General features: G+C 35.7%; 2 protein-coding genes across 4 annotated transcripts in view; one reads left to right on the top strand and one right to left on the bottom strand.

The window, feature by feature from the left end:
- LOC144215344 (receptor-type tyrosine-protein phosphatase zeta-like) overlaps positions 1 to 2,118 on the top strand; it is a 51,452-nt gene extending 49,334 nt beyond the window's left edge. For all 3 annotated transcript variants that reach the window (XM_077744206.1, XM_077744207.1, XM_077744208.1), the window contains 3 exons: positions 1 to 10; positions 73 to 208; positions 674 to 2,118. The exon at positions 1 to 10 is cut by the window's left edge and continues 133 nt beyond it. In XM_077744206.1, the coding sequence (XP_077600332.1) occupies positions 1 to 10; positions 73 to 208; positions 674 to 838 (311 nt within the window). In that variant the 3' untranslated portion in view covers positions 839 to 2,118. The remainder of the gene's footprint in view (positions 11 to 72; positions 209 to 673) is intronic.
- Positions 932 to 21,170, bottom strand: LOC144215345 (alpha-aminoadipic semialdehyde synthase, mitochondrial-like). Its single transcript, XM_077744209.1, has 24 exons — positions 20,937 to 21,170; positions 19,187 to 19,407; positions 18,024 to 18,200; positions 17,100 to 17,184; positions 16,867 to 16,934; positions 16,463 to 16,609; positions 16,313 to 16,391; positions 15,268 to 15,395; positions 14,539 to 14,687; positions 13,558 to 13,680; positions 13,044 to 13,155; positions 11,997 to 12,056; positions 11,192 to 11,259; positions 9,525 to 9,646; positions 9,084 to 9,213; positions 8,735 to 8,845; positions 7,521 to 7,629; positions 7,309 to 7,449; positions 6,717 to 6,884; positions 5,886 to 5,981; positions 5,696 to 5,811; positions 5,301 to 5,389; positions 4,899 to 5,075; positions 932 to 4,492 (listed from the first exon to the last, which is right to left on the bottom strand). Exons 2-24 carry the CDS (start codon positions 19,403 to 19,405, stop codon positions 4,368 to 4,370), a joined length of 2,799 nt encoding a protein of 932 aa, XP_077600335.1. The 5' UTR covers positions 19,406 to 19,407; positions 20,937 to 21,170; the 3' UTR covers positions 932 to 4,367.
- Between the last annotated feature and the right edge of the window lie 903 nt (positions 21,171 to 22,073).

Here is a 22,073-nt window from a genome sequence, read left to right on the forward strand (position 1 = left end):
TCCTCGATCGGTACGCCAAATGCTCGCCCAAGTTCAAGAGAAAAGTTTTGTGATGTTGGTCTACCTCCACAGCATTGGCGGAGTCACAGCTGGGACCTTTTGCGCCCTCTCGTCGCTAATTGGTCAACTCCGTGGCCAAAGTAGCCTTGATGTCTTCCAAGTGGCCAAGATGACAAACCTCTCCAGGCCTGGCACCTTTTGCGCCACTGTGAGTTTTTTTTAAACATTACTTACTTAAATGGGAAATTATTATCATCTACACATATTACTATATATGAGAATGTGTGTGTATGTTAGTATGTTTGTCCATTAACATCAGACAAAATGGAGGAAACATGTGTTTTAGGGCTGGTTGAACACTCTAAATTGCCCTAAATTGGTTGTGCACTGCAATTGGCTGGCCTCCATTTCAAGGTGTTCCCTGCCTGTTGCACATAATTAGCTGGGATAGACACCAGCACCCCCCTGGGACCCTTGTGAAGATAGGCAATTTGGAAAATGTACATGTGGTAATACAACGAATCATGAAATCAACTGGTACTTTTCCCAAAAACATTCTGTATATCCAAAATGCAACTCTTTCTAACATAATTAGCCAACAAATGTCCTTTTTTACAATCAGTTTCCTTGTTTTTGTTTGACTATTTCCCAATAACTGGTTGTTTCTTACCAGGACCAGTTAGAGTTCTTGTATGAAGCCTTGCTGAGTGTGGTAGATGAGCAACAAAACCAAGAAGATGAGACAAGGCGGAAGGGATCGGCGTCCCAAGATCACAATGGTACACCCAGACCACCAAGAGGAAGTGGCCTAGCCGAGAGTTTGGAGTCTCTCGTCTGATCCTCATTTAAAAAAGAACAAAAACAAAAAAACTAAAAACTTGAGCGAGTTCAAGTTTGCCTGTTTGCTCGCCAGGGGATCTTTTTTTTATTGTTTTTCTTTTTTTTTACAGAAGTAAATTGCACCAGAGAAAAATATTTGAAGCGGTGAATTTGAAATCTAAATTTGTTAAAAGAATAACAAAGCAATTCCTTGAAATCCATTCACTGATGTCACCTAAATTACGTTCCTATTTTTTAAAAATCTTTTATGTGGCCTTATTGTTTTCATTGTTATATAAAATATCCTGAATACGGGATGAATAAAGTTAGCCATAATCCATAAAGAAGAGCCCAACTGTAACTTGGATTTTTAATAGACGAAAAAAGGACAAAAGAAATCTCATTTACATTTTTTGGACTATAAGGCACACTTAAAAATCCTTCATTTTTTCCACAATTGACCTTGCTTGACACCTTATAATTTAATACGCCTTATACAACGTGAAAAAACAGGCACCAAATTGAAGTATAATCCAAAAAATATCAAGTCAAAACAACCTAGAATTCTCACTATATTGAGGAAAATGATGTGAACATCTCAAATTTATCTTAACACAGCAAACTTATTACATTATAACCAAAACATTTGTATTAAGATGTGATTATTTCATTTATTTTCAGTTTAACTCACGGTCTGAGATCTTCGTGTGGCTTTTGAATCAACATTAAAAGCTTGGTAACTATGCTGCTCTTCTATAATATAAGTATAATAAAAATCACACCAAATTTTCAAAGGGAATTCACTTATATATTTAAGTGAAACTCTCCTAATGATCTAAACCACAAGGATTTTTTTCCCCCAAATGCTGAAATCAAGTCAAAATCAATGTATGCACATTTAGTAATTATTTTTTCCTGGTGCACTTCTGTACTTTTTGTACCGTGCCTTTTCCCCTCTTTTTACTTAAACTATGTGGTCAAGTTGATTAATTCCATGACCATAATGACAACTAACAGATTTCACGTATTTATTGGCAGCGACGATTAAAACGCAACATGGCGGCAGTAGCAATTTTGCTTCTAATGTAAATAATATTTCACTTCAAGGGACCAAATTGTATTTATACTTCTTTAGCACATTTTTATATTTAGTGCATTCCTGAAAATATGTTTTTGCTAATCATTCAAAACAACACAAACATAGCTACTATTTCTAATAAGCCAATTTTGATGTTATTATGCTCTGCTGCTTCCATTTGCAATTAAAGATAAGAAAAAAATGTGTTGTTATTTGGTTGGTTTGTACAAAAACAAATGCCCAATTATAGTTAAGTTGTATAAATGAAATCTTGAGAAGCTGAAAACATTTACTTACTGTATATATATTTGTTGCTATGCTGTTCTTCTTAACTACTACTTTTAAATATTTTTTTCTCTAAATTTAAGCCCTTAATTTGAGAATGTTCATTAAGTGACACGCTGAGTTCAGCAGCCGGCCGTCGCCATCGTGTAATCACTTGCTCGCTCGCAGCCGAGATGCTAACAACTAATCCGCAGAGAAGTAGGTCAAGTGTCCAGACGACGTCTTGACCGCCAGCTTGGTATCATCTTATTTACATATCTGACTTCTCTTAATGGTACTCCCAATTATCCCCCTCATTGGCCTGGTTTGCATGAATGAACACGTTACTTATTGAAGCTATCTCAAAATGTTTAAAGTAGTCTAATATTTGCAAAATTTATATGCTCAACATTATGAATCCACAAGTGAATCAGATAAAATGAGATTCTGAGAATTTTTACCATGTATTAAATTCATAGAAAAGATTAAATATCCTGTGAAAAATACAATTTAAAAAACTGGAAATATCAGATTTGAAAATGGAAATGTGTTTTTTGAGTGAACTTTAGTTAAAAATGCACTATAAACTTTAAATAATTCCAAAAAGTTTAGACGTCAACTGAAATATTCTAAAAATTTATATAAGTAATATTACTGTTAAATAAAACATTGGCTATACCAACATTTTTTTAACATTTGTTTTGTAGTTTCATACTCTTGATTTTTGCAGCAAAAATCATTCAATAAAGCACTTTGTGAATACGTTGACATTCTGCCAATACAAATTCCAGATTTCACTATGTAAATCCTGTTTGTGGTTAACAGAGGTGATTAAAGTTACTAATTAAAAAGCACACTTAGCGTCGCTAACGGCACTACTTCAATAAGCCCAGACAAAGAAAACATTTGAATTTAAATGAAAAATATTCTAATGAGCTTCTCCCTTGAATCTTTAAGGTATCATTGACCTCTGAACTCGTGTGTTGTGACAGCAAAGCCTAACCTCAAACTCGTGGAGTTTGTGGGTCACTACACTAATCCGTAAATCCAGCCCATAAAAAAAAAGAGCAGCAGCAAAAAAATAAACTGGCTGTCTGCCGTATTTTAATAACAAACCTGAAGGCTTGTTGTGCACACAAGAAGAAATCAGAAAAGGTGGGTGTCAAAAGCGTCGCTAACGGGCCAAACAGTGTAAAAATAAATAAAGAACTAAAGGAAAAAAAAGCTCTATTGCTCACACTACATTCTTGAAAGCTACAAGTTAATTTTTTTTCTTAACCTATAAATGCAGCATAGAAATATATATTTTTTTTACATATTGTTACATTAAAGGTAACATGAAGGTTGATTTTTTTTTTATCTCTTAAAGATGCTTTTTTTAGTAATCTCTATCAGTAGCTTGACATTCATAATAACATTCATGATGATGATAACAATAGAATACGGCAACATTTTCCTCAAATGATTTGTAGGTTTATCTAAAAAAGGACAGATTGCCTGAAGGGAAATTGTGGAAATCTTAGCTTTGGATTTCACCAACTCAGCTGCTACAAACCACATGTTGGATTTCTTATCAAATTCCAGTTTAGCTCCCTGAGACAATGCTCCTAAAAACATCCCCCTTCATTTTCATTTGAAATGGTGAAAGTGGTGGCAAATTACGTTTTTTCCTCTCCACCAGCAAATTGATTGACTTGTTTTTATATCCCTGAGATATTTTAGTGTGTTGTTATGATATGTCCACTGAATTTCATGTTGAGCTACAAAACTAGTGGAAGAGCCTGATTTAGTTTTTGTTTTCATACTGGCTGCTTTATACCAAAATGGATGACTGCCAGGTAAAATGTTTGAGATTTTTTGAAGTGTCCTGCTGTTAAAGAAATATCCAAGCTGATATCCATGTTGATGGGTAAAAAAAAGGTTTTCCTTCCCTCAAATGTATCATTAGTCTGACCTTAAATGGATACTTTACCCAAAATGGCTCATCAATTTCCTGCTTTTAGCCCTTAAAACCTTTTTGGGTATTTATTATCCATTTAATTTCATGTAAATTCTATGCCTAAGACCTAAGGACTTTGTTTAAGATGACCCCTTTATGGACCAATTGTTGATTGTTGAGAAGCAGATTAATAGCAATGAAATGTTGAGGGCTGCAGCATTACCTGATGCTAGACCACTAACAAGATGTGTTAAACTGATGACATCGTCATGAAGATTCAACCAGGGTGCTGGTGGAGGTGATGTTCAGACCTTCATCCTTGAGACGCTTTAATGCGGGCACGTAGATCTCCTTACTCATGGGTAGCAAGACCCCCTTGGTATTTATCTCTCCTAAAAACAGGCAAAAAGAAATTTAAAAAAGAGTTGACACTGAATTTAAATTATTAGAAAATTCTAATAAAATGATGGCTTTTTATCAGGTAATTTCTTTCAAGGATTATTTTCCATTTTAATTTTATTCCAGTTTTTGTTCAAGTTTTTAGTTACAAGTACCGTATTTTCTGCACTATAAGGCGCATTGGAATACAATGCGCACATCCAATTAAAAGGTCTATTTTAAAATTTATTCCGAATATAAAACGCACTGCATTGTAAAGCATAGTAGTCATGTTGGTCGGTTGTGGTTTGCATCCATTAGATGACAGTATGTGCTGTGATTGGAATAATGAAACTGCAGAAATGATAAGTGTACATTTGAAAATTGAAAAAGGGAAACTTTATATTTAAACCAACTGACCATCAAGGAGCATGCGTGCAGCAATGGCGGCAGGGTATCCGACAGTCTTAGCCATAGCAGAGAATCGTCCATCCTCGCCGTACACCACCAAACTGACACATTTGTTTTCCAGCTCGCCTGTGGGGTGACGGAGGCCGAAGTCGCTCCGCAGCACGATCATATCGCGCTCTCCGCTTCCTGAACATGCACACACAAACACACTTTGTCATTGTCAATCATTTGGCTAGTACCACATATTGTTTAAACTAACACATTAGAATTCTACTCAAATTTCAAAGATGTTTAATGAAGTCTACCAGATAAAATTTCAACTAAAACACAGCTGATCGTATACTAAACCACAGCTGCAGCAGGTAGATTAATAAGGAGAGGTTTTATGTGGATGTATGACTGTGTTCTTACCGAAAGAGAGTTTGGCTTCCAAATGTCTGCTGAGTGCAGTTAGAATGCTGTCGGCGTGAGGGATCATATCGTCACTTAGCATGCCAAACCTAAAAACAAGGCATATACGGGAATATTCAGTTTTTCTTTCAGATTTCCGATTCTTTGGCTGTCACTTTATAAAATATTAATCAATTCTAATTTTGTATAAATCTCCAAAATAGCGACACCTATTTAGAGTGATTCCGTGAATGCATATCACACGAGAAATTACGGCAAACATTCAGAAATCCATAATGTGAACTAAAAACGACCATCAAAATTGGTAAAAATGCCCCCTTTCAAAAATATTAAACTAAGGTAAAATATACAATTTGATGTGTCATTGATATATTCAATATAATTTGTGTGTTAACCATCTGAGGGAATCTATGCTGGAGTCATCCTGTTCGAGGCGTTCATACACAGAGGCCTCGAACGCATTGCTGGAGGTGGAGGCGGGCAAACCCATCACATGACACAGAAGTGCTTTCTGAAGACACATCACACAGTATGACACAATTAGGTAGTACATCAGTTGCTAACTGATGTTGCAGCTCCACTTACCCAAGAGACAGGCGACGACGCGTTTTGGAGCAGAGGACAAGGCTCGCTGTTGATCAGACCCAGTTTTACAAAACCACGCATGGCTCTGGAGAAACCCTGCACCATAAAACAAATATAACTCATTCTATCAGGTGAATATAGCAACGTGACAACTAACAAAAAATAAATTAATTAATAATTACTAATAGAACCAAATAAATTAATGAATTTTCTGCAACCTCGTCGTTCCGGGGCAACATGTCAGGCACCTTTGATGAATATGCTAATGGACTGCTGAATTGGGGTTAACTAACATAGGATGGAACACAATAAAATCTCAATTAAAACCAAACTAGAACTTAAACAAAATAAGCTTATTAAGTAAAATATCGCCACTTCATGAATTGACAATTGCGGATTCACCAAATATATAAGACCATTTTATAGTGTAGGAACAATAATACAACCATAAAATTGTTTTTAAAAAAAATGCAAGCCGCGTATTTCAAAAGATACTACATGCCAATGTCTACCTTTGGCAGGCAAATACTACAAAAATGGGAAGGTCATAATTGTAGCGTATTTTATTGGATGCAAAGGGGTTGTGTCTACCTTCGGGAGTTAGAAAGTCAAAAAATATTAAATGGACACCATAAAAAAACGGTCCCTACATCATGGTTATTTACCTATAGTGACGGGTCTTGGAACCTATTAATTGCGACAAACGAGGTATTACTGTACTTGAAGTATGGTAGTAGAAGTGAAGTAGGACTAAAATAAAATTGAACTAAACTGATCTTGGAATAGAATCCAACTAGCGTGTCATCACTGTGTGTATTGGCGTGAAAGTACCTTGTATCGAAGCGTTCCTCTGAGCAAAGTGTGCGTGTCTTCTATGTTGTAGAGTTTTGCGTACTTGGTGCTGTCACGGTTGGGATAACCTTCAAAGTTGAAGCCAGGAAAGAAATCCATGGGTTTGACGGCGTCCATAAGACCACCCCCTCCTGGAATACTAACAATCTGAGAGACAACATGGCTGGGTTGAGAATCCATCCCTCCATATCTACAATATAGTGCTGTAGACTAATCTGACATTAGTGCAGTTGGAAAGTGCAGTTTTCAAATAAAATAAGTAAATGCAAATCTTTGTTAAGTGCATAAGATGAAACACTTTACAATTGCATTCACTAAAATCCATTTTATTAGTTTTAGTCCAGGAATGTGCAGGGAAGGTAATCATCTGATTCAATTAATCATTTGTGACCATCAAGTAAACAGCAAATAGCCCATTTGGTCAAAATATGTTTTTTCCTAGAGAATAGGAATAGAATAGAAAGTCCCAAAATAGCTATATAGCTTTGAGGGAGAGGAAATTAATGAATGATTCTGAACTGCATTGGCATTTCTTTATATATCATATACGTATGTTTGTTTGTGTTTCAACCTGGTTGTCGCAAAGAAAGACGGCAGGGCTGATGGAGGCAAGGAGAACACCAGAAGGACTCCAGCTGAACTTGTAGCGCAGAGGATTGTCGGAACACTCGGGAGCAGGAAGTCCGCCACAGTATGACACGTAGGATTCCACCTGTGTTTCGTACACGTAAAATACATGAACCCAAAGATAAACAGTTGTAGCATGTGTGTTTGTGTACTCACAGCGCATCCATCGGCTTTTGCCTGGTCAATACATTCTAGGGCTAGCATGTGATCGATACCGGGGTCCAACCCCATCTCGTTCACGAGAGTCACGCCGGCTTCCACCGCCCTGATGGAAAAAACAGTGTTGGATGATGGACTGTGGTACTGTGGGAATTGTGTAGTGTTGTTTCCCGTGTTTTTTTCTTTTAAATAGATAGATCAATGAATAAAACTTGTTTGTGTATGAGTTGTTGTGTGGGCATTCATGTGCTGTGTATAGTGGGAGAGTCGTGCAGTTTGTTGTGTAGTGTTTGCAAAGTGTGTGTGTTATAGTGTAGTTTACGTGCAATTTGTGTACTGACTATTCACCAAAAATCAATCAAAATCTATACACAAATCTTGACATATTTTAATCATTTAAGGTTTAAAAATGTCAGATTTGTATGAAAAAGTTTTTACCAAAAGAGATGATCTAAGACAGGGGTCGGGAACCTTTTTGAAAAACAGCCATAAACAATTCCTATTTTCAAATGTTATTCCTTACGAGCCATACTCACAATTTAAAAGTCAAAATACATGAAATTTTGCAGTCATTTTATCACTTTTAAAGTACAAAAAGTCTCTGAATTCCTTTGACAACATTGTTAAGCTGTTGCTAACCAATGAATATCAATGAGTTCAATGTGTATCAATAAAATCAATGACACAGTCCCGACGTAACGTTCCTATTGGTGCATTCGGGACTCCATATTTTAGCTAAGTTTACATATTTTAGCTAAGAGCCATATGCACCAATCATAACAGCCACATGTAGCTCCCGAGCCATAGGTTCCCTACCCCTGATCTAAGAGATGACAAAGTGATATGATATGATAGAATCTTAACTTAACTAATACATGTAATAATTCAGATGTATACATTGTATAACCATTGTATTTACATGGATTTCTGTAACCAAGTTGCTGACAAAAAACATGATAAAATGTTAAGATTTGTTGGAGTATGTGCATGTGTTGGTGTACCTCTGTGTGTTGTGTGCTTGGGAGTGCGCTTGTGTGTGTCTTTGCTTTTAAAATGCACGTGTTACACTGTTTGTTAGTGTCCTTGTGTTGCTTTATGTTCACCTTTGTGTTGTAGTTTGTGAAGTGTAATATTTGTGTGTTAACGTGTTTTAATATGATCATGTCCATGTTGTGCAGTATGTTATTTTATAGTGTGTCAATGTGCATCACCTGTCATGCAGGTCCTTCATGGCTGGACTGAGGTAGCTGGCAGTGACCATGTTAACCTTCTTTTCAATGCAGTGTTTGGCCACCTGGGGGTGAAGGCCGTAGGGAAGCAAGCTGCCGAGAAAAAACGGGATTGATTCAGAAAGCTACAGTAGTAGTTTGATCTTATGTAGCCACGTTACGCAATGACAGTCAAAGAATCTCTGCACTAGATAAGCAAAATATTGACTACATTAGGTAGCTACATGATGTAAATGTGAAAATTATTGCTGTGACTAACATTTGTGATAATTGGTTAATCTGCCAATCATTTTTCTACGATTTGGAGAGGAACTTGAAGAGGCGGAGTCACCTAATGACAAGGTCATGGTCTTGGATGAGGGAGACGAGGTGTGCATCCTGGCTGCTGATGTCCAGCATGACGGGGATTGTGTTTGGGTATTTTGCTGACAGATCCTGTGCCTGCTTCATGCTCACAGATGCTAGAAAATTACACAATTCAAAATAATTCCATAAAAATGAATACATTGCCACCGCACACAAGCCCCAACTGACACGCCCACAACACCATGGGCAGAGCGTTCCGAGAGTTGAAATTTAAATATTGAATATTTCAATAGGATCCACTGAGAATTGAGATTTTGCATGAAGGCAAAGAAGAAAATGGACCAAATAAAATGGCTTAAAAATATATGTGCAAACCAGATTGAATGGCAACACATTTTTATAAAAATTAACACAATTTTTCCTCTTTAAATATTTGAAAATGTAAAAATGCGGGCGCAACACTCACCCACAGTTAGCTGCGTCTTGTCACAGCGGGTCAAGTACTCAACCACTGGGCCGGAAACATATCCGGTACCGAGCACCAGAACTCGCTTCACACCGCTTTTCTGCATGATCTGAGATTTCTCCCTGGTGCAAGTGAAATGAAACGAAGCAATGCTGAGTAGAATATCAATGTGAATTACATTAACTATGGCACAAATTGGCTGACTCTCATTTCTAAATTACATATTAAGTCATTTGTATTTCAGATTAAACTACAACTAAATTTAATTTTACAGAGGATACGGGACCAGGCTTCAGAGCAAATACTACTCAAAAATAATAATATATTGTCGTTTAAGTGGTATACCACCATGTTCTTTTTCTGGTACACAACTCGCCTTGCTTGCCACTCTAAATCTCTTAATGTTCAAAGGCTTTGAACTCCACCACAAAGAGCCAACATTCTCAAACTGGCAATGACATGGTATCACATTTCCCACTTGTTTTGTCTTATCTCAAACTTCAAATCAGTACACAATTCGGAATGGGTGGTTTACACTTACCGCAAAACATGAACCGCGTTATAGCAAGGGACCACTATACACTACTTATTTGACTATTTTAATACATCATTCATTTGCTACAACTATTACAAAACAACACTTTGATATTAAGCATCTAGTTTTCCACCAAAAAATCATAACAAATACCATGCTAAATTTGTGTATTAATTTCATATCAGTTGCTGACTAAAAGTAATAATCACGTGACCTTTATATTATCAATTAATTATAAATAAACAGCCTACTTGACTTGTCTAAGTAACACACAAGAGTAGATGGTTAATAATAGTACATGGTTTATAATAATAATCCTATACTGTATGGTCTAGACTGCAAAAAGTGAACCCCCCCATTCTTGGACCAAACAAAGCAGGCGCTCGTGCCTTTCGATGATTACTATTCATAACAATGGGAGCAGCATATGAGAGGGGAGATGTCCAACCCGCTGACCTTTGGTGTTAATATCCCACCACCAGAAGCCCCTGATAGGAGTCATTAACCCCCCACCCACTCCCCCAATTTCCTCAGCACTAATAAGATGCAACAAGCAGCAGCAGGTCTGACCGCATGCCCGGCTGCACTCTTCTTATCTTAATTAAATTTCAAGAAAGGAGAAATTAGTCAGTTTTTTTTTCCTCTCACAAATTTGAAAGAATTAAGATTAAAGATTAACACTAAGATTAACATTTTCTGGCTTGTCTGGAGAAGAAGAAAAAAGTACTGTCTCAGTTAGGACGTCTTAAAATGGACTGGCCTAAATATGAGCAAGAAGATAGAAATAATTATCACCATCTTCAAATGAGAAAGTATTTTGTTTACTTACACACACACACACACACACACACACACACACACACACACACACACACGAGACATTTCACTAATTAGGACAAACTGAAAAAAACATGATTGTTATGAATTTGTGTGCCTGTTTAAAGAATAATAAATTACTCCATTACAGATAATTCTGTTATACTAGTAAATGTTCTTAAAAGCAAAAGGCACTAAGAAAATTCAGATAATTTAAGGGTATAAAAGTTTAGTTTACATAGTTTTTTCCAGACTATTATTGTATGAAATTCATTGTTCTTCTGCTTATTGATTGTAAATGTAATTGCAAACTTACCGTTGCTCTCGAAGCTTTTCTATGTACTCAAATTTTGGCGTCAAGGCTCCGTTGGAGGTGATCACCGCCTGAATTAAACAAGAAAAAAAAATGAAAAACACAATGGAATTACAGCTGCCGCTTTGGAAATCTCTTAGCGACAAGCACTTTAAACATGGACAGTTATTGATTGACAGCTCACAACGATTACAAACAAGTAGTAAACAATGAGGAAAAATAAACATTTTGAAGCAATGATCTTCATCAATAGAATTACACTTGGCAATAAATGTGCATCAGAGTAGATTACTCCAATCAATATAAGAGCAAATTTGTAGAAATTACTAGTACAAAAAACCTGAGCAAAATTAAAACAAGTGTGCTACAGACGTTAAATTACTAATCAGCGCTAACACAGAAATAAAAAATAAAATCAGGCTCCGAGGATCGAGAAAAAGTTTCAAGACAGATGGTTAATGAAAAATGGAAATGAAGAATTCAAAGTTAAATGTTGACAAGAACACGAACAGCTTGAGTGGGGGTTTGTTTAACAGGCTACCTTAAAGCTTTAAAATAAACGAACCTGGAATGGATCATTTCAAGAAAACCACTTAGAGATCTGTTGCCTTTTAACCTCAAAACAATAAAAATAAAGAAAAGATAAGTGGTTTTCAACAGTTCTTGAATAAAAAGGTTAACTAAATTTAAACTACTTAGTTAAAAAGAACAACTAGTCGCAAAGCACAAGCATTCACGCTCACACTCAGAATTAAAATCACCCCTTTTTATCAAATGGTCTTTTAACAAAATGTAATCTTTGACTTACGTCTCGGACTTGTGGACTGAAGTCTTCTTGATCAAGAGGTCGAGTGGCGTCTGAAGGCAGCTGAAGGAAAACACATATTTATAGCTTCTCAACTCAAATAACAAAACCTGTTCTGTTCTACATGTGCTCAACAAGCCCAGGGCATTGCTCCTGCAAGAAGGTTAAACATATTCTTAAAGTCCTTTGAGCTAAAAAAAAATGAAGTCAATCAGGTTCAGAACAGTTCAGATGAGAAAGTGCAATAAAACAAAGTATGTTGTATATTGCTGAGGGCATGCAGAGCGATTCATAGTATTTCCATAATTCAACGAGACAGTGATTTTAATAATCATTTCATTTCTTGGTTGCTTTTTCAATACATTTTTGCCAAATAGTTGCCAGGAAATATTCATTTATTCATTGATAATCGCAAATATGAATCCTGTTGCGGGGGTGCTGAAGCCTCTCCCAACTAATGATTACGGGGGTGGTAGATACTTGACGGGTTGCAAGCTAATTAAAGGGAATAGCCAATTCTGAGTGTTAAATTAAACTATGCTGCATGTTTTGGGGGATGTGGGAAGAAACCCAGAACCATACCCTCAGAGTCACGTGAAGAACTAACTTGAGCAAACTTTAAAAGAGAAGACAGTAGATGTGCAAACCAGAATGCATAAGTAGTATGATGTAAAGACAATTTTAAATTTGGATGCATTTTAAAAGCACAATTAATGAAACTTTTTTTCCTCAACAGATGTACAAGTATAAATGTACATGGTTGATTGGTGGTTCTTTAAGAAACCACCATTGGCCAGACATTCTCCATGTACAAGATACATCGCAACTTGGTCTGGCCTATTGTGGTTTGGGCTGGATTGAAAAATTGCTGCTAGAAGCAAGGGTAAACAATGACAAAAGCGACAGCATTCCCTAAAATATATACATAATTTAAATCCCTGTTGTACCACTAAACATTACAATACATCTTCACTTTGTATGCACTCATGGATAGCCTGCACATATTTTTAGTTTGTCACCCTATTCCAAAAGGTAAAGAAATGTTCTTACCATTTCCCAGATGTATGGAAAGAGGCGATCACCAAAGTACTCGGTGGCTTCGATGGGCAACTGAGCAGGAAGGTTGTCGATGGAGCACATTAGGATGCCGTGGCCCTCCACACTGACAAACGCAAATGCAACAACTTTTTCTTGTTCAAGTAGTAGGCAGCAAAGTAATAAAAAAAAAAAATCTAATGATACTAAAATAAATAAATAAATGTATTAAGACTGATGTAAAGATTGTTGCCTCACGTTCCAAGTTCATTTCATTCAGTTACTACACTAATAACTCAAAACTCTAATTTAATTTAACATCTTTTCCTTTTGAAAAAAAACTGAATTTTCATTCATACATTCAGGCTTCCCCCAAATGAAATATTATGTAATATTTGTCATGAGAGGTTTTGAGATAAAGAAGATTGACATTATAAAATATGAATATCAACAACAAAAATTAATGATTTTCACAAGTTTTTGTTTGTTTGTTTGTTTCACTGCTAAAATGATGTGGTGCTATGTTTACCTGTCATGGTCGATATGTTGTTCAGCATCATACATGCAGAATGGTTTGTCGATGGTGGTGCACTCGTTCATAAACTGGATGGAACCACCTGTATCTGCCGAGATGTCGCAGATAGCCAACAGCCTGTCACCAAAAAAGTAACGTTCTTGACAACATTGGAGGAAAATGTACTATGGCTTAACTATGAGCTATGTACTAGGGCTTAACTGACTAATTGGTCAACCTGTTTAGTGGACCATTTTTCAATTGGCTTAATTTGGCCATTTTTTTTGATGATTCAACACATCACATCGTCAAAAAAATGTCATGAGTTTCAAACTAAATTTTAAAACTTGCTGAGGAAAGAAAACCTGCAGATTTCACTGTTTGCTCCTGACAAAACTTACTGCCGTATTTTCGGGACTATAAGTCGCACTTTTTTCATAGCTTTGTTTTTTTTTCCTCTATGACCACCCAAAGCTGTTTTTTTAGACTTTAGTTATCCAAAATAAACTGTAAATCTTATATTAGCAGGTGCCTATTCAGCCTGTTGTTTTCCATTTAACTATTTTTACTTTAAAGTATGTTTGTAAAGTAGTTTGCTATTGGTTTCTGATCAAATACATAATGCGACTTTTACTCCAGTGTCACTTATACTTTTTTTTTTTTTGCTTTAGTCCATTATTTGGCTGGTGCGACTTATACACAGGTGCGACTTATAATCCGAAAAAATATGGTAGTTAATGATTTACGATATCTTTTTCAACCCTAAAAGAAAAAACTATATATTTAATACATATTCTTGAATTTAAAATAATATTATTTTCTAAAACTGGATTTATTTTTGCCAAAATTCTTAGTGAAGGACATGAAAATATTATTAGAATTAATTTAAAACATTTCCTACAAGTAAAAAACCTATAACCTCAGAGCAAATTTTCCCTGTATTTTATCAAACCAAGAAATCAAAAGAAATCACATGTATGATGTTGTGTTTGTTACTTGTGAGGAAGTTGTGGCATTCCCTCGCTAGTGACCCTGGTGCTCTTGGAAGGTCTGAGCAGCCGTTGGGCGTCCAGGCGACGCAGGAGTCTCGGGGTTTGAGGGTCCCAGTAGATACCGTTGATCAGGCAGTTGGTGTACGGCGCCACCTAAGGAAACAAGCATTTTAAAAGTTTTTGGATGTGACTAGAAAGTGCTCACAGTTGTAAGCGTATGAATAAGGTACATGGTTTCATAATATCAAACATATAGTTAACGGATATGGATTGCCTACAATTGAATTGAATGCCTTTATTGTCACTATTTATACAAGTATAATGAGATTTAAAGAATCGCCATGACGTGCACATATAATTAAATCAATAAATAAGTATTAAATAAATAAGTAGTCAACATAAATGAAGAGTCAACATAAGTAGTCACATGAATAAGTAGTTGGGTACAAAAAGTAACTAAAGTGGTTTGCAGCATATGGAATTTTACTGCAAATACAAGATAAGAAATGTGTCTACATTAGGTACTCCTAGGTGCAGAACCAGAGTTGAGTATGGTCAAACAACCATACACACCCACTTAGAACTTGTTGTTTTTAGAGAACCTATCTCATTCAAATATTTTATTTATTTCTAGCATTTTATCCTATGCTGAAACAAGGTGTGAACACTTATGAAACAACACCAGTTCTTTAAATCTGTGTGTGCCTGTATTTGTGCATAGATGTGTACTGACGCTGGTTCTGAAGTGGGATGTGTAAAGTTCCGGGTGGTTCTCGTACTCCATGGGGTCGTAAATACCATCACTCTTCCTCATCAGGTGATGGTGGCGACTGAGCACGGTGGCATACACTTTGGTCATATCTGACGACAACAATATTTAGCTGTTAGACATTTAAAACATGTTGGTTATCTTGGATAAAAATGCCAGTTAGGCACAGGTTGTTACAACACATTTGTCACCATATGTAAAAACAAACAGTATACTAAATGTGCATCACTGAGTCGACAGGCTTCCCAATCATCGAAGCCATACCTTACAATCCAACAACATTGCTCAGTACAAACTAGCTTCAAGCCTAAATCAAGAATTTGTGCTGTTGTTTTTCTTATGTCAACATGGGAAAGTCAATAGTTGCTACCCAATTTGTATATATAGGATTTGCTATAGGCCTATTTGCAATAGACCAATGTGTTTTCACACTTAAATATGCAAGTCGGTACCTTCAGGGAACAGGCGTAAATACACATTACATTAACTGAAAAATTAAATGAGCCAATGAAGTTGGGAAGTTGTGTTGAACAAAACCAGAATACAACAATTAACAAATGATGTTCAATCTGTATTCAATTAATTACACTACAAAGACAATGAATGTAATACTTAATTTAATAAACTTTTTAGCAAGTAATCATTTACTTAGAACTTCATGGCTGCTAAACGGTCCTTTTGTTTTAATGACAATGACAATGTTGTAATGTTTTAATGCCAATTAATTGTTAAAGAGCTGTAGCTGAAATTGTTTCAATTTATTGCTGGATGTACAAATTGATCTGTTCAAAGGTTGGTGTATTTTAAGCTTTTCTCAGTGAAGTAGGAGGACGCGATTAAAAAATATTAATATTTTTTACTCTAACGATGGTTGGGGGCCACTGTTCTAAGCTACATTATTCCTACAAGACCTTGGTCATGTCTTAGAACAAAAATTAGATAAATGGGGGGATAAGCCCCGTGCTTAACAGCAAACTCCTAACTTATAAAAACAAAAGTTATTTCAAACCTCCAGTTTCACACACATCCTTCAGCTCATGAGGCTCCACATATTCCACGGGGAGCTCATTGATTATGTCCTGCGCTCCCTGGAAAAAGTGACAGTGACAATGTGATGGCATCCTGGGATCAAGAACATGAATACTTTTCCGGGATATACCTTGGAGACGTTTCCGGTTCCAGTGAAGCAGAAGGTAACAGGACCAATGGACTTTGGCATGAGGCCCATTGAGATCTCGTAGCCGCAATCCCGCACAGCTTGGATGGCCTGCGATACGTTGCGGTAGTTGTGCGCCATGCCGATGTGCTGTACAGGCATAGAGCTAGTGATTACCTCTGAGCTGTTACCATCACAGTGGGTGTTGGGAATTGAAGATGGCATTTATAGTATCAGGTTATCATTAAAAAAAAAACATTCTTTTTTATATTTTAGATGAGTGATCAGAATGTTTTTGTGCTTGAGAGCTGTTAGTTATTCAGATTTAGTGGTTAACATCAACAGATGTGCATTTAACATCATGTGGTCATTCAAAAAGTGATACCATGCTGGGAATAGACATTTACCATAAAGGGAGTATGGTGCCCAAGTGCCAGGAAGCGAAGACCCAAACCATGTAAAATGTTGATCATGCCTGAAAACAACAACAAAAACATTCTCAAAATATTTTCATATAAACACCAAGTATCACTTAGGAATTATTTGAATGAGTCACCCTTAAAAGCATTAAATTACTCTGATGCCCTTCTCAATTCCGCTTATAGCAAAGTGGTTATATTTATTTATTTATTTATTTTACCTGCAACACCAGCCCACTGCCCAAACGCCACGATACGATATCCATTAGCATCAACCATTTTCTCGTAGTCAATCAAACGAACCTCCTAAAAAACACAAACAAGAATAGTCATTATAAACATGTGTGGGCGGGGGGTGTATTTGTTGTAGAGGTTGAGGTGTTGAAATGCTACCATTTGCATCACTGACTAATCTTTTGACTTTAGGGCTTAAGTTTACTTTCAAATGTTTGAATTTAAGCATTAAAAATGTATTTGTTTTGAAAGGTGTCACAGGATGGAACAGAAAAGCCACAATGATGTGAACACTGAGTATCCTTTGGGGAAAACACCTTCTCTCTCATCACACTTAAGATAAAGGTCAGCAACCTTTATAATTTTATTGCAAAATTCAATTAATGTGCTTGCATGTTCCAAGAAGTGAAATTCAAGGCTTTTATGACCACTTAGAACAGAATTTAATTCCAGTTCTGAACAAATTTGACAGAAAACCTTTCAGTTAAAAAATCGGTAACCCGTGAAAACCTTGTCGGAAAATTTTACAGACAATTTCCCATATTAAAGTGTAATTAACAACTGTAAGGTGTGTAAGGTTTGATGAATATCTGATTCCAAAATATTGTTTGTCGGGTGTTGTAGTTTCCAAAATGCTGAGGACAGTTAGTACCGAGCACTAACTTGAAAAAAAGTCATTTTTGGAAACTGAAGCCAAATTGATTGCAACGCTAGTAAGTAAATATGGCCGCTTGGCAAAAACATATCATGCAAACTCAAGGTTACTGAGCACAGGGTACAATAAAAGGTAAACATTTAAGAGTCCAAACCCGACCCAAAAAATATTTTTCCTAGAAAAAAAAAAAATAGATGCCCATAGAAGTCGCACTCATTCCTGCCAAAAGGCGACATGACATAACTTCCTGCCTCACCTTCTTAAGCAGGTCATCCAGCAGTCCCATATTGGCCTCCTGTGCCTTAATTGTGTGTGAAAAGAAGGCATAGGTCTTCTTTGGGATTACTTTCTCCTCGGGTGGCCTCTTCACGCCAATGATGAGCGATGCCTCGGAGATATCCTCCTGGATGACGGCACCCTCCTTGGCGTAGTACTGAGGGCCAAAAGACAAGGCAGGAACATACGTTAGCCTAGCTGACAATGAGCCAAGGAAGGGATGTTCGTATTGTAAAGGTAATCAATCTGCGGCCATGGTGTACAACAAAAATTAAAGAACACAAGTTTGTCATGGGCTGAAATGCTTCAAATTTGGACAATTTCAATTAAAAAGCATTATTAATTTATGACCAAATTATTTCATTTGAGAATTCAAACCAAGTCCCCACAATCATTGAGAAGGTAAGTGTTTCGGAAAATGAATGAATTATTTTTATTCATTCATTAATTCACATTCCACACCTATGACAGGGTGGGGGATGATGTTATTATACAGCCTATTGCACATTTTTTTTATTACATTCATAAAGGAAATCCCACAACCCAAAAACGTACACGGTAGGTGGGTTGAACACTCTACTTTGCCCCCTAAGCTATAAGTGCGAGCGTGAATGGTGGTCAATCTCCTTGTGCCCTATGATTGACCGGCAAACAATCCAGGGTGCCTCACGCTGCTTGCTGCCCATAGTTGGCTGGGGTAGGCTCTAGCACCCCGCCACAAATCTTGTGAGAATATACGGTCGGGAAAATACCATATTTTCTGGTATATACGGCTTATAGGTACGGCTTATATGTGCACAAGACTTACAGCGTTGCTATACTCTTTTTCACCAGCAGATTTCGACAAAATAACATTTGCTATTTGTTGGTTATTTTCTGTTTTGCAGTACAAAAACAACCATTACTAGATGAATTACTAAATTCCTTATGATATTGACCCTAATAATGTGCTTTTGATTCATACAGTGTCTTAAAAACCCCACGTGTGATGATTTTTCTTAAGATTTTCCCTTCAAAGTAACACATTTGGACTCCCTAGTGAAATCATGAATATGGAGGTGAAAATTGTGAATCAGAGGGTGGCTTTTACACAATAAAATAGTACAATTTTACAATTTTAAGGCGATTTGCCTCATTGCTAACCTTTTCATGGATGGCCCTACGATTGGACGGTTGCACTAGGACTTTAATGCCATCCTGTGTCAGCTCGCGGACATGGCGGGGTGCAAGGGGGGCACGCCTCTCCCAAGGGTTGACGTCCTCACGCCGGATGGCCATGACGGCACGGTGGTGCTCAGAACGTCGCTGACCAAAAAGACAGCTTGGACGCCTACGCCTCTGGTGACTCAGGAGGCGGTACATTGCTAGGAAAAGACAGAAAAGTATTTTTTTTAGGTGACGGTGTTTGACAGAGGTAGAGTGTAAATAAGTATACAAACAGATGAAAGCAGTTTTATGGCTACCTAGGGCTAGGTAATTTTCCTTAACACGTTATTGTTGTAACTTGATTTGAATAATTATACATGAGTTTTTCCTGTCTCGGTGCTACCATTTCAAATCAAATCAAATCAAATCAAAAGCCTTTTTTTTGTCATCATACACAGCTGCATATAACCAAATTGGTGGTGCTACTTCACAAAGTGCGTTTTCCCAGTAAAAAAAAATAATACAATGTAATATAAAGATATAAAATTTCACATTCTGGATGGAGAGGGAAATTTAAAAATTTTGCACAATCTAAGATATTGCACATTGTTATTGAAAACTGTACTGCGCTTAAAGATATATAAAGATATATAATAATAATATTTCAAGGAAAAAAAGATTAGATTTTTATTTGGTAGATTATCAATTTTAATGAACCTTTATGACTCGTTCACATCTACAAATATGAATATCTAAATTCAATAAATTGTTTTGAATTGGTGGATATTTTTTTAGAAGCTCAAAATGAAGGGTGAGTCAGTAAATTCATAACAAAAATTAATCTCACTTATTTGACTATTAGTGGAATTATTTTTTAGGTTTTTTTCTGGTCATTTCAAATTATATTCATTGCCACTGTTTTACTTAAATATTGTCATTTATAATACATTGTAATGCAAAATTCACTGAAATGTTTAGATCACATGGTGGGCAAACTGGTGCTCGAGGGCCGCTGTGGGTGCATGTTTTTGTCCACCAGAGCCAATACGATTTGTGCAGAAAACGAAGCACCTGACTGCAATCCACTGATTGCACTTGTAGGCCACAAGATCGGCGAAAAGGTGTCCTCTTTATGTGTTGGAATGAAAACCCAGCCACACCCACTGTGGCCCTATGTGGAATAGTTTGCCCACCCCTTGTGTATATCCAAATAATTTCACTCAACTTTTTGAAACGAAGATACTTCTTGACTACTTGGTGATCAATGAATTGAATTAAATGCTTTTATTATCATTATATAATTATAATGAGCTTTAAATGGAAATTGTAATGGTAAGGTTTGTTGGTTTGATACAAGAATGCCTTTCATTATTTGTTATTCTCTGTAATTAATGATCCTCTTGCACAATATGCGAGGACAGTGATCATGTTAGTGATTTCTCAGCACAAATCAAAACAAAAACTTAATTTCTACAAGTTTTGACTATTTTAGATGGGTCACCTTCCCAACGCTCCCAGGAAACCATCATGTCCTGCCAATAGATAACTGTTCCTAATAGTACTTCTAGGAGTCGTCGATGGCAATATAGTTACTCTTAAATTAGACGATCAACTACTAGAATGACATCATACTGTATTACAACTTGTTGCATTCACTGATTAACATGACCTATAATAAATCACAGATTATTACAATTAAAAGAATCTGAGAAGTGAGAGGAGCAACGTGTTGGAGTTTTCTACTTACCTTTTCTCGGTAGCGTGGACGGTTTTGATTCTAAAACTCCCTTCTAAGCTAACTTAGTCAACTAATATGGTCACAAGCTCGTGAGTCGGCCACCGGACCGGGATGAGGACCAGATCCCGTTAGTCAGATTTTGCGATCTTCTGAGGAAAAGACACTAATGTCTTAGGAATTTAGTCAAGTGTCACTCAGAGGTTAGATCACGACAAGGAGAAGGAGGCGAGTCACTCATGAGAACCCGGAATCTTCCTTTTCCGCTTTAAAATTTCAAAATAATACAATATTTACGTCCTTCGTGTATCTTGATCTTCAAATCTGTGCTAATCATCGCTTATTTCTTTCTGATTACCAGCTCATGTGAATATCATATAAACACATCCGTACATAAATGTGTGTTTTTAGTTTATGTTGTTTGAGAAGGTTTGGTTAAATATTGTTTTGAAGCCACTGATAAAGCGATCCTTTTCCGGGTTCTGATTGCCGGCGTGAGTGATTGGCTTAAAACCATGCTGGAAAGTCATGAATGTGTCTCTATATATAAATATAATATGTATAATGTAAAATAATATATAGTATATATACTATTTGTATACACAATATATATATATATATATATATATATATATATATATATATATATATATATATATATATATATATATATATATATATATATATATATATATATATATATATATATATATATATATATATATATATATATATATATATATATATATATATATATATATATATATATATATATATAACTGAAAAAAAAATATATATATATATATATATATATATATATATATATATATATATATATATATATATATATATATATATATATATATATATATATATATATATATATATATATATATATATATATATATATATATATATATATATATATATATATATATATATATATATATATATATATATATATATATATATATATATATATATATATATATATATATATATATATATATATATATATATATATATATATATATATATATATATATATATATATATATATATATATATATATATATATATATATATATATATATATATATATATATTTATACACCTACATACACACATACATAAAACATCTCAGTCAGC

This window comes from Stigmatopora nigra, chromosome 22 (genome assembly GCF_051989575.1).
Source record: "Stigmatopora nigra isolate UIUO_SnigA chromosome 22, RoL_Snig_1.1, whole genome shotgun sequence".
In the NCBI taxonomy this organism is placed as follows: Eukaryota; Metazoa; Chordata; class Actinopteri; order Syngnathiformes; family Syngnathidae; genus Stigmatopora; species Stigmatopora nigra.

What these genes read in the sequence shown, in the direction of transcription:
- LOC144215345 (XM_077744209.1), bottom strand. Translation starts at nt 19,405, where the DNA reads ATGTACCGCCTCCTGAGTCACCAGAGGCGTAGGCGTCCAAGCTGTCTT. An exon ending in GAACCGGAAACGTCTCCAAG is followed by an intron (nt 16,392 to 16,462) that starts GTATATCCCGGA and finishes CACTTTTTCCAG; the next exon opens with GGAGCGCAGGACATAATCAA. An exon ending in TCTTTCTTTGCGACAACCAG is followed by an intron (nt 6,885 to 7,308) that starts GTTGAAACACAA and finishes GTTGTCTCTCAG; the next exon opens with ATTGTTAGTATTCCAGGAGG.